The sequence below is a fragment of the Bubalus bubalis genome, chromosome 7 (assembly GCF_019923935.1).
Source record: "Bubalus bubalis isolate 160015118507 breed Murrah chromosome 7, NDDB_SH_1, whole genome shotgun sequence".
Lineage (NCBI taxonomy): Eukaryota > Metazoa > Chordata > Mammalia > Artiodactyla > Bovidae > Bubalus > Bubalus bubalis.
The window spans coordinates 87,761,995-87,775,283 of NC_059163.1; the positions used below are offsets into that span (position 1 = coordinate 87,761,995).

The 13,289-nt window shown below is 37.1% G+C and overlaps 1 protein-coding gene across 50 annotated transcripts in view; it reads right to left on the reverse strand.

Moving 5' to 3' along the window:
* ANK2 (ankyrin 2) overlaps positions 1 to 13,289 on the reverse strand; it is a 700,483-nt gene that overhangs the window by 240,905 nt on the left and 446,289 nt on the right. For 12 of the 50 annotated variants that reach the window (XM_044946095.2, XM_044946118.2, XM_044946115.2 and 9 more), the window contains exon 1: positions 10,933 to 11,331. The exons of 18 other annotated variants lie outside the window; for them this stretch is intronic. In XM_044946095.2, coding sequence (XP_044802030.2) covers positions 10,933 to 11,067 — 135 coding nt within the window. In that variant the 5' untranslated portion in view covers positions 11,068 to 11,331. Of the gene's footprint in view, positions 1 to 10,932; positions 11,333 to 13,289 lie in introns of those variants that run through there. 20 more of the 50 variants (XM_044946127.2, XM_044946124.2, XM_044946121.2 and 17 more) reach the window with 5 other exon arrangements.

Consider the following 13,289-nt stretch of genomic DNA (forward strand, 5'->3'; position numbering starts at 1 on the left):
TGTTTTCCACATCTAAGTCAACTGTTTATTATAAGAAAAATAGATCTAGTCCCAATGCCAAATCAAGCAGTTAGCAATAGACCAGAAGGCACCCCAGGATCAATAACTTGGCTGGCGATCTCATGGCTAGGGTCTGACACATGGCTAGAACTGCATGGATCACACTTTAAATGGAAATGGAAGTTGACCTGTCCATCTGGATTACTATTTAATTCTTCAAAGAATTCACTAGTGAGTTTACACAAACCAACACCAAATAAAAGACAGACTCTTTAATCTGTATTTATATATTAATACTATGCTAAAGCTGAAACTACAGTACTTTGGCCACCTCATGCGAAGAGTTGACTCATTGGAAAAGACTCTGATGCTGGGAGGGATTGGGGGCAGGAGGAGAAGGGGACGACAGAGGATGAGATGGCTGGATGGCATCACTGACTCAATGGACGTGAGTCTGAGTGAACTCCGGGAGTTGGTGATGGACAGGGAGGCCTGGCGTGCTGCGATTCATGGGGTCGCAAAGAGTCGGACACGACTGAGCGACTGAAGTGAACTGAACTGAACTATATCACAAAAGAAAGAAAGAAAAGAGTATGTAGACAATGGAGTTCACTCTTTACTTTCTTTGAAAAAAACTGATTTAATACTTAATTTTACAGGTCTTTCAGAAATGCACATATACTTTTTAAAACTGAAAATAAACAGAGTGAATATTGAACACCTCACATTAATTTATTTTACTAAGAAATTTTAATAAGGCCAGAAGAATTGTCAATCATCCCTCACATGCAACATGACTTTTTAGCCACAAGTGTGGAATTAAGCCAGGAAATTATACTCGACTTCAATTCCAAGGAAGGACCAAATCATTCAGAACAATCTTACTGTTCTAGCTCAACATGGAATGAAACTTTGACTTTTACAAAAAATTGGGGGCACATTTTCATAACAACATCTTACGGTACCTCAGTGTCTAGATTTCTGATGGAAGCCTAGGTTTCTGATGGAAGTTTATAAACTTGAGCGATGAAAGGACCCTATATAGATATATAGCAATGATTACTTTTTGGAAGTAGAGTTTAAATTTAAGAGTTGTGGTTTAAAGTTTCATTGCAATACAAATGCAGACACCTTTACTTTTAAGATAATGCATGAGACTATAGGAAACCCCATTCACTGGCAGAGTAGCCTCAGTTCCCAAGTCCTATGTGGTCCTGGTGTCTTTGTCTGGAAATGGAATTTGGCAATTGTTGAATTAACCTGAAATAGAAGAAACTTAATATAATGTGGAGGGTTTTTATACTCCTATGCCCTTATGTGCAGTTGTGACATATTCAGCCCCATCTCTTCGGTAAAGTCAACCACTTAGAACATAAAGCAGTGGTTATCATACATTAATGCACTTAACGGGTTTCTTAGAGATCATGCTTAATCCTGTTAAATAAATATTCTTGGCTCCCACCTCAGAGATTCTAATTCTGAAGGTCTGGAGTAGAGCTCAGCAATCTACATCAGTTTCAAACACTGCAGGTGATTCTTCTGATGACAGCGGCCCAAGGAACACACTTTGAGAGGTGATGACATAAGGGATTAACTAGACCTTTCATTCTATGTATTTATTACACAACCCAAATACACTTTATCCTTTATGTCATGTGCAGTCAGAATGTATGAGGTAAGAGTGCATAAGAAGATGAATGATAAGCCATTTCTAAAGAAATGATTATATACTACAGGTATACGGACAATTTTATGAAACATACACCTTACTAACAGAACTGTTGAAAGAGTTTCACTTCTGAAAAATGAGCTTTTTCTTTTGTAAATCTAAAGAAAAAATTATATGTGACAACCAGTGGTTTTCACAAAGAAAAAGAACCACAAATCTTCCTATTTACTTCTGTTTTACTAGATGTCTCAGTATTGACACCTGCTTTCTAACTTATTTCCCTCAGAAGGCTGACAGTCTAGAAAGATATGATTCTAAAGTAGCAAATCTAAAGAGACTTCAACTCTAGTTTTAATGCATTATTTCTGCCTGACATGATCCTTCCCATGATAAAGTAAGAATTCTTCACTAGACAAATGATTAGTCTTAGAGACTTAATTTTAACTACATGATATGTTTATTTCATAGAGGGGTCACACAGTCGGACACGACTGAAGCGACTTAGCAGCAGCAGCAGCAGTATACTAGATATAGAAATCGCTATGGTATCAGGTAAAACATAAGATTATATTTCAAAGCCCCCTTTCAAACTCGTTGATAACTGAGGTAGGTAAAGAGTAGAAAAATTCAAATTTTAAAATAAACAATATGTCAGCAACATTTATAATTAATCAAAAACACTGTTTCAGCTCACAATCTCTATTCAACACCTGGCTTTCACATAGCTTTTAGACAGAATTCATTAGCTCAAAGATACCATTGAAATGATTATGATTCTGGCGATCATTGTAACATTTTACCTCATATAAGCAAATATTAAGGGAAGTTTTACTCTAAACACATAAGCTCAAATAAATATGACACGAATGTAAGGTTTGAAAAGTCCAACTTAAAATTTATTATTTTATTTTATAAGATACAATATATAATTTTATATATTATAAATATTATAATATATTATAAAATATATTTTATATAATATATAATATATAATTTTAATATAATATATTATATAAATGTAATTATAAATTATAAGTGTTTTATAAATATATTACATTTTAATATAATATAATATATTATATATTTTATAATACACTGTATAGTATAATATATTTAATATTTAATGTATAATTTATTTTATAACATATTATAAAATATTGTATATTTTATTAAATAAAATATAATTTTATTGCCTTAAAATTTTGGCAATAAAAATGTAATATTATATGCCCCAAATTTCCAAGAGAAACCTTTAAATGAAAATGAAGAAACCAGAAAGCCAGTAGCTATGTCTTACAGCAAATAAATTTTAAGTTTCACCCATTAAAAGGGCATTCAATCCAAAACAGCAACTGAGAGTAGGTAAGAAACAGCAGATGCCTGTGTGGGAAGAAAACAAAACACGGTTGAAAAGACAGCTCTCTCTCAACAGAGTCTTCTCAGCTCCACCATACATGTGACCTTAGAAAGGCCACTGTATATCCCGTAGAACCAATCTTATTAAATATAGCAGAGAGAAGAATTAAAAATTATTACATCATTCAAATTTGGTTTGGATGAACATCACTGTAAGAAAAATATAACAGAAATAGTATTATATATTGATTTTTTATATTATGAAAATGATTCCTCTTATCACAGTGTAATCTTTCACTGAAGGCATCTATTCCATTTTTGTATAATTTTATATGGAGAATGCATAATAGTTCAAGAAATTATTATAGTAAATATGCTTTATACAATTAATATTTCACAGCAGTAATGTGTGTGCACTTGAAGTAGAATACATTTTTTTTTTGAGCAGGTTATAATTAAAACTTCTTAGTTTCAATTCTTAGTTTTTCCATGTTCTTTAAATATTTTTAGAAATGCTTTTTGTATCTTTATCACTTTTTCAATCTTCACAGCCTCTGGTTTCATCTAGGGGCTTGTCACCTGTAACTACAAAATGCCCACAACCAGATTTGCCACCCTGGGTGACTTCTTAGATATTCATATTTTCCTAAAACATTTATTGAGCATCTGTTAGGTGCTCAGTGCTTTTTAGGCACTGAGAACAGAGTGAAGCTTCTGATAATGCAAACCACAATCCAACTGGTTCTCCTAAAAAAACCTTTGTCAGGGGTCTTTCAGTAGAACAGAGGCCAAATTCTGAAGCTTGGCTTATGAAGCTCTTGATAGCCTGATGTCATGAATACTAACCACATTTCACAAATTCCACATATGTCCAATAAAAATGAGGTGTTACCTCCAGAGGCACTCATACACTGCTTCTCTATCATTCTAATATACAACTGACTCCAAGATGGAGTTTGTGATCTGCTCATAACGCTTCAACATTGACTTTTCCGTAACCCTCTGAGACTCAGTTACCATTCTAAGGCATTCCATACACCCTGTGCCTTCTCACCACACTGTGACACAGTACTGGGACTCCTGCTTTGTCCATCCCTGGATCACACTCCTTCAAGTCAAGCTTGAAAGTCTTATTCATCTTGGTAGGCCCAGTGCCTGGCACTTAATAGATGTTCAAAAAATGCTTAGGAAATGTGCCTTCTTCCCAACAGGAACGAAGATTGCACTCTGCTTCCAAGATCTACTGCAGGCTAGCATATCTATACAATGTGTGCAATGGAGTACTACCCAGTCATAAAACAGAATGAAAACTTGCCATTTGCAACAACATGGATGGACTTAAAGGGTAATATGCTAAGTGAAATGAGAAAGGCAGGTAATATATGATATCACTTACATGTGGATCTAAAAAATAAAACAAACTAGTGAATATAACAAAAAAGAAATAGACTCACAGATGTAGAGAACAAACTGGTCAACACCAGTTGCGGGGCATGGGGAGGCAAGTTAGGGCTAGGGGTTTAGGAGGTACAAACTATATAAAATAAATAAGCTGCAAGGATATATTGTATAGTATACAATACTATAGGGAATACAGCCAATATCTTATAACACTTATAAATGGAGTATAACCTTTAAAAATTGTGAATCACTATGCTGTACACGTGAAACTTATATAATATTATATACCAACTATACTGCAGTAAAAACATTTAAAAATGAAAAGATCTACTACAGGCTACAACGTATCCATTAACAGACTGGATATTCAGAATACTTAACAACTGGTACAGTTCACACATCAAACAATCACAATGGATGCTGGCTGTAGCACCAGAGGAAAGTGGTCCTGAGGGCCCCTAGCTGGTCCACACATTAATCCTTTGTTTGCTCATGTTAGGGCTGGAAGTAAGCTGAAGAGTACTGGGGTGGGCTCCAGGTAGGCATTATAGAAGGAACAGCTTGGTGAGCTCACAGAAGCAGCTATTTAGTTAGTCTGCATGGAAATGTTTCAAACTGTAAACAGCTGGTGCAGCTGTTCTGCTCCACACTGGCTGAATCTCAACCCTGTCTCTGGCCATCCCCCAGACACTGTGGTCTGTGCTGCTCCTCTCCTTCCTTGGCATCTTTTAGGTACTCATTTCACCACCCACACTGCCACCGACTCTCCTACTGAGGGTTCACTGATTTAAGAGTTCACTGATTTCATGAGAATAAGTCCTGCTTCTAAAACTAGATGGAAAATTCCTAGAGGACAGAAGCCATATCTTTCTTCTTTCAATATTTACCTTTAATAAAGCAACCAAAAATTACATAACCATGCTCTGTATCATTTTATACGTTTAAAAATGCTTTACCAGAAAGATTTTCATTATTCTTGCGGATCTTTTTAGGGTTAATAGCAAAACTATATGAAGAACCTTTCTCATAGCAGTTATAAAAAGACTTCAGAAGGTAATGTTCATAATATCAAAGTCTCTTATTTCTGTCTTCTTAGAACTCAAACTTGAAAAGTTTAACTCTCCTGACATTCTGTGTACTTCGTGGATAAGGAATTATCTCTTTCTCTCACCTACACACCACATTCATTCACATTCTTACACATGCCACTCCATCTTAGTAAACAGCACCATCTGGTACCCAGTTGCTTAAACCAATAACTCCTTGTCTTTCTTTTATAAGCCAATACAACCTTTGATAAAAACAAAAAATACTCTGAGAAACTGATCACTTCGCATTACCACTGATACCACCCTAATTTAATCCTATATCATCATTCGCCTGGCAGGCTACAGTCTATGGGCTTGCAAAAAAGTTGGGCATGACTTAGCAACTAAACGACAACATTGCTCACCTCAGGGGTTTCTGGGCAGCTTAAATTGGCCCCCCTTCTTCCTCCCTTGATAGAATGTACAACCCATTTTCCACCAAGCAAAGACAGACAAAGAGAGAGGCAGAGACAGAGACATAGGGAGGGAGTAAGAGTGGGAGGCAGGGACAGAGAGATCTTTTGAAGCATAAAAGAGGTTCTACTATTTCCCTAAAACCTTTCAGAAATTTCCCACTGTACTTTGAATGAAATCCAAAGTCCTTTACCAAGACCCACTACAATTAGAAAGAAAGCTAAACGTCTGCCAAGGTAGGCTTGTGTCCACCTCTCAGACCTTGTTGCCAGCCCCTCTGTTCACAATGCTGCAGCCAGCCTGTCTTTCTGCCCCTTGAATTAACCCAACACACTCCTACATCGGGCAGCATGCTCCCCCAACCTCCCTAAGCATGGTTAAAGTCTGTCTCCCCTTACTCTGTCTCATCAACATATTGCCAGCATTCAGATCAATACCTAGCTCAATAAATATTTTCTGACTGACTTACTACCTTTTGATTCAGCACAGAAGTACTGAATTGTTTTCACAATAACACCAGAGTTCATTGATCACGGACTAAAGTCACAGAAAATTTATACAGTAACAAAAAGCCTGAAATAAAGAAGATAAAATTCTTTGCTACAACTGGGGAAATAAATAAATGAAACAAGAAAATAAAAATCTCTGGAAAAAACCTGATAGAACAAGGATATCATAATTCAAAAATCAAGACAGATAATCTAAGTAACATTTGCAATGAAGCATCACATTTATGGTTTTGCTCTTGGGACAAGATAAATTAATAGTAAAGAAACTACAATGAAAAGTACATGATCTTAATGCAAGAAAAATATACAGAACACACAGACCAAAATGCAAATCTATAAGTGATGCCATGACAAAAACACAAGCCAAGAACAAGAAATAAAGATACATTCCTGATGCTGCTCTAGACTGCACTTTACCAAAGCATGGGAAGCTGTCTCTCTGGAAGCCGGCTCAGCCCCTGCATGGCTTTGCAAACTTATGTCCCTGATAGAGCTCCCCTAAGGATCCAGGACAAATTCTGTAAGGCATGTCTTAGAACTTCTTCTTTAATAAGTGAACCTAGAACATACTAGTCATCTGCGTAAAGGAAAAGGTATCTGAGAAATGATGCCGTTTTCCCTTCTGTGATCAACAGAAACATTTAGAACTATTACTAGAACTTACTCTGAATAAGAATTTGAATTTTGTTCTTGACTCTCTCCTGCCCCACATGCTTCCTCTTTCTGGAACTGTCAAGCTGAATGTGATAATAGCAGATTGTGGAGTCCTTTAAGGACTAATGTAAGAGACAATCACATTTCAGAGGAAAACCCTAACATATGTTCAGGAGTCTTACCTCTCCAGACATTTTTTTCTCAGTGGATTTGGAATAAGGTCTCTAAGGGTAGAGTTCTCTGGCGCCCTTAAAGCTTGCATTAAGGGAGGGGTAGGCTTGGGAATACTCACAATAGAGGGGTTGGAGTCCAGTGTAGTTGGGGGTAGGAGTCTGCCCAGAAGGTTTGCCTAGCTCTTTTTCTCCATGCATTGCAAATACCTCCTTGCTACCAGAGTCCTAACTGCACTAGCAAAATGAAGAGAGACACTGTAACTAGCTTGAAATGTATTTCCAGATTGCATTCCAAATATTTAGAAAAAGTTTACAGCATACCCAGGAATGTCTACCAGTCTCAAAGCATTCTTCTGAGACTGAATATCACTATATTCTTTGTTTACAAATAGAATGCTATTTTATTATTTTTTAAAGGATAGTATTACAAAATGCAAAAAGTAAAATTAATATTTTAGTGGCTGAAAAAACCAGCAATCGAAAATTTTATTTTAAAATTTAGTAATTGTTTTAATACAGCCAGCTATTTGTCTCCTGTCTACGACTGCTTTTTCTCTACAACCTAACACAGTTGAGAAGCAGCAACAGAGACCACATGCCCACAACGCCTATAAAATCCACTCGCTGGCCCTTTACAGAGGGATTGTTGAATTTGGCTCTGCAATTTAAGTATTAATTTGTACATGTCATAAAATAACCTATTTTTATCCAGCTGTAGTATTTTTAAATGCTGTGGTGTATGAACTGTTCATCTGTTTTGCTATAATCTTTTAAAGTTGATTTAAAGCTTAGGAAATTATTATATTGCCACAATATTTAGTTTCATTTTCTACTTTTTTGGTATAACTTCTGGGCTTAACTATGTAACAAACTTGGAAATTATCTGATTTTTTTATCTTATAAAAAATGAACAACATAACACTGTAAAGCAATTTTCTTCCAGTTAAAAAATTTTTTAAATGGATAAGTCTATAAGTGAAATTTCAAATATACACACACAAGAAGAAATTCTTTTTGCTTGCTTACTTCCAACACAATTCCTAGTAACATATTTATTCCTCATTACTATACTTACCTATACAAACAAATGTCAGAATATCCAAAATTCTAAATAAAAAAAAACTTAAGGAAAAGGATGAAGTATTAATTTACATAAAGCCCAGCAATTTTAGAATCTTAAATTTATATTTTCCCCATGAGTTTAGTTCTGATTATGAATAAAGTTGGGAGATTTATTTATTTGAAATTTTTGGTCCCCAAACACAACAAACTCTATAAAACATGTATAAGTTAATTTTCAGAAGAAAAAGAAGTGGTAAGGACCTCTGTTTCTGTTTTTCCCATTAAAAAAAAAAGAATATTATAAAAATATAAGATAATAAGACTTGAATCTCCTGTGATAAGCCTGAATGATAGAATAAGAGACTAATTAAGATATGTAGTTATCTAGATGGTCTAAGGAGTGAGTGACTTCAGTCTTATAGTACCCATTTAAAAGCAAAGAAAGATGGTAGATTACTTAAATTTGGGGAACTTAAGCTAGAGAGAACCACATATTTTGCTTGCTATTATTGGTATTAAGAATTAATCTTTTTTGCCCATGATTAAAGTGATAACATCCTGAGCAGAATATCACTGCATAAGGTAGACAACAGGTGCATTTCACTTCTGTCATTTTTTCCATATCACAGCAATCATTATATGCTCCTGCCTGTAAAATCTTTGACAGAAGAGTTTATTTAACTATCAGCAGACTACAAGTATATTATTTAATTCACGGAAATTAGATTGTAATTATTTTTTTTTAAATCAACTCAAAGTTTTTTAGGGCTAATATCTATATTAAAAGAGATATGAGGATTTTTAACAAGGGAATGAGGTTGCTATTGATTATTTCTTCTTGAAAAGCTTTTTTAAATCATTTTCTGAACTCAGAAGTTTTAAATGAATTTATTTTAGCCCTTGAATCTCAAAATCACACTAACTCTTCTTGTTCTTCTTAACTCATTAACTCTAACACTTGCTCTTCTTTACCTAAAAGAAACTATCAGTGCATCAGAATACTGTCTCTTCTCTACATTTTAAAAATAGGCTTTTATATTGGACTTTTAAAGTACTTTTAATTTACTTTCATGCTTTACATTTTCCTTATTGGTTTTTAAGAGGTGAAAACACGGAATAGAGTTGTGTAACTTGAAGGAAGTATTAGTTAATATTTTAAAGAATGGCCTAAATGATAAATTAATGGAAAAAAATCCCTAGAAGCTATTTTTTGAACAAGGTAGTCACTGCTTAGAAAATAAAATATATAATGCAACAAAGCAAGCTTGTAGAGGCTACTGAACAGTTACCCAAAAGTTCACCCTTTCTAGCCCCTTCAGGCAATAACTGCAGTCCAAGTGGCTACTCAGAAATTCTGAATGACACTCCTGGTGGATGTGGGAAATTTAAACCTTAAACCATAACCTGCGACAGCGCCGGGTCACAAACCCAAGCTATTTTTAAGGCAATTTTAAAGGCAGGTACCTTCCCTCCGCAGGGGATCACCTCCCTCCCCACCTTTTTGCTTCATCTCTTGCCTGGGGTGGCGTCTTTCTAATTCCAGAAGCACCATCTTCCTTTGCACTACAGTCCTGACAGACTTCCTTTCTACTGCGAGCTGCAAATGCTGGCCCTGCACGTTATTTTTATTGATAAATTCTTAGTTTCTCTTTCCGTTTCACTGTGGGCTGACAGAATTTCAATGCTACACTATTATGAAATTATCCAGGTCAGAGTAAAAGCCAAGGAGAATAGGGAGTCTCCCTCAAAGTCCTCACTCCTGGAAATATCAGGCAAACACTTCAAAGTATTAATACAAAGTATGCTTCTCTGATTCGGAAATCCTCCTTATCTTAGTTTCATGGTTTCACTCTGAAATAAAAGCCTTGCAATGCAGGTCAAATTCCTGCATCTGACAGATCAAAGATACACTTTATCCTCCAGCAAAAATGAAAATCAAAATATTTCAGAACGATTTCTGGCCCTCTCCCCCACCAAGAAAATTCACAATAAGCCTTTGTAACCAGTTTAGGGAACCTACCACGACTGAATTATTACAGCATGTAAGTCAACTTAAATAAGTGATGGCTCAACTTCTCTAGGACTCTGAGCAAAATATTATTATCATAATCAAAACAGTAGTTAAAGGGCTTTCCACTGAGGTCAATTAAATACTAGAAGAAAAAATGCCTTTATAGGCTGAAACTGAGATTTGAAGTTAGCATGTGCTTTTCAAAAATAATCTGTGATCCTAATGAAAAATCAACTATCAGTATATAAACAGGCAAAATAAATTAACCGGTTGAATGTAAGTGAATCTGTGCAATACTGCTGCGAGTCACTCCATAATAAAATATATATTCAGTTTTGCAAATTTTAAATTAAAGAGATGGCATCCTTGTATACTCCCAAATGTCAGTTCATCGCTAAAGTCAAACATGAACCTTGCAGACCACGAAGAGGAAACAGCAGCAGGCCACAGAACCAGAGGCAGTCAGCTGGTTTGATCACATTGGTTTTATTCTGTCAGCTTCCTTCCAGGAAGTTCAGAGGTTTAACCAATGAGGTCCAATGTTGATTCTTATGCCACCATTCTCCTCTCCTCCGGTCTGTAGCTTAGAACTTACCCGCGGCCCAAGTTCTTTGGTGTCCTCGCCGTTACAGCCATAGTAGTCTGGGGTTCTGTCCAATTCCTGCAAGTGTCCCTGCGCTCTTACGCTCTTATCCGCATGGCAAGCCGGGCAGAGAGCTGCGTTCCCCATCTCAGTTCCAGTCTTCCTGCTGTCAGTAGGCCCGTCCTTGCCCTCTATGCTCTGTCCAGGGCTCCCAGGGGGACACTAACGTGGACGACTCATCCAGGCGATCCTTGGCTCCTCTGCTCAACTCCCCTACACGCCCCTCACCAGTTCTCCCCATCTGCTGGCTGGCTTGCTGGTGTCAGAGAGAACTCAAAACCCCAGCAACTGCAGGCTGCCTTCGGTGACCATTTCCAATTCAGGCGCTGCCAGTCTATTTTTACACCTACCAGGCCAGCTATGCATGTCAATGGAGTGAGGGGGGGCGAGGCCAAGGCGGGGCAGGGGAGGGGGCGGTGTTGTTTTATTTTTCACCATGCGAGCAGCCTGCTTTACACATGGACTTAAGTTCCTGCTGTGTAAAATGTCTCTACATAGAATTCCTGCATTACTCAATGAATGCCTTTGATTTTTCCCCCTCAGTCTTTCTACTCACACAGAACACCAAAGCTGCTAACCTCACTTCACCAACATAACAGGTAAAAATTACTTTTGTAATTGCATAAACCAAGAAGCAGCCCCTTGGCTTAAACAGATTCTTTTTCATAATCATTTACAAAAGACAATTAACCATGCTTGCAGCATTTAAAGTCCACTGGAAAAACATCAATCAAAATGGCTCATTTTACACCAATATGGATGTTTGAAATTTTATAAGTTATCCACAGTTTTTCATTATTTACCAGCATTTCAGGAAGAACAAACATTTTGCTTCATTTATAATTCATTTTGGGTTTCCCTGGCGGTTCAGAAAGTAAAGAATCTGCCTGCAATGCAGGAGACCAGGGCTGGATCCCTGGGTTGGGAAGATCCCCTGTAGCAGGGAATGGCAACCCACTTCTGTATTCTTGCCTGGAGAATTCCATGGACAGAGGAGCACGGGAGGCTACAGTCCATGGGGTCGCAGAGTCAGACTGAGTAAATAACACTTTTTACATAATTTGTTTTAATTTGTACTGTTTTGAAAATGTTTCACTCAGCTTTATAATAGATATTCAAGAATGCTTTTCAACACAATATGTACTATCTTTGAAACCATATTACAGATTTTGAAAGAAATTGTTCTCTACTGAGATGAGCACAGGAAATAAACCATAGGTTTTTAAAGCCAGTTATGATTAAAAAAAAAATCAAGACATTGTTATAGACTATTATGGGTTGATGGAGAAGGAAATGGCAACCCACTCCAGTATTCTTGCTGGAGAGTCCCATAGACAGAGGAGCCTGGCAGGCTCAGTCCATGGGGTCGCAAAGAGTCGGATACGACTGAGCGACTAACACATATTATGGGTTGAACTTTATTCCCCCCATAGAATTTCCTCTAAAATTTACATATTTAGTTATTTTAGTAGTTCATCAAGGCTGTATATTGTCACCCTGTTTATTTAACTTATATGCAGAGTACATCATGAGAAACGCTGGACTGGAAGAAACACAAGCTGGAATCAAGATCGCCGGGAGAAATATCAATAACCTCAGATATGCAGATGACACCACCCTTATGGCAGAAAGTGAAGAAGAACTCAAAAGCCTCTTGATGAAAGTGAAAGTGGAGAGTGAAAAAGTTGGCTTAAAGCTCAACATTCAGAAAACGAAGATCATGGCATCTGGTCCCATCACTTCATGGGAAATGGATGGGGAAACAGTGGAAACAGTGTCAGACTTTATTTTTCTGGGCTCCAAAATCACTACAGATGGTGACTGCAGCCATGAAATTAAAAGACGCTTACTCCTTGGAAGGAAAGCTATGACCAACCTAGATAGCATATTCAAAAGCAGAGACATTACTTTGCCAACAAAGGTCTGTCTAGTCAAGGCTATGGTTTTTCCAGTGGTCATGTATGGATGTGAGAGTTGGACTGTGAAGAAGGCTGAGCACCGAAGAACTGATACTTTTGAACTGTGGTGTTGGAGAAGACTCTTGAGAGTCCCTTGGACTGCAAGGAGATCCAACCAGTCCATTCTGAAGGAGATCAGCCCTGGGATTTCTTTGGAAGGAATGATGCTAAAGCTGAAACTCCAGTACTTTGGCCACCTCATGCGAAGAGTTGACTCATTGGAAAAGACCCTGATGCTGGGAGGGATTGGGGGCAGGAGGAGAAGGGGACGACAGAGGATGAGATGGCTGGATGGCATCACTGACTCGATGGACGTGAGTCTGGGTGAACTCCGGGAGTTGGTGATGGACA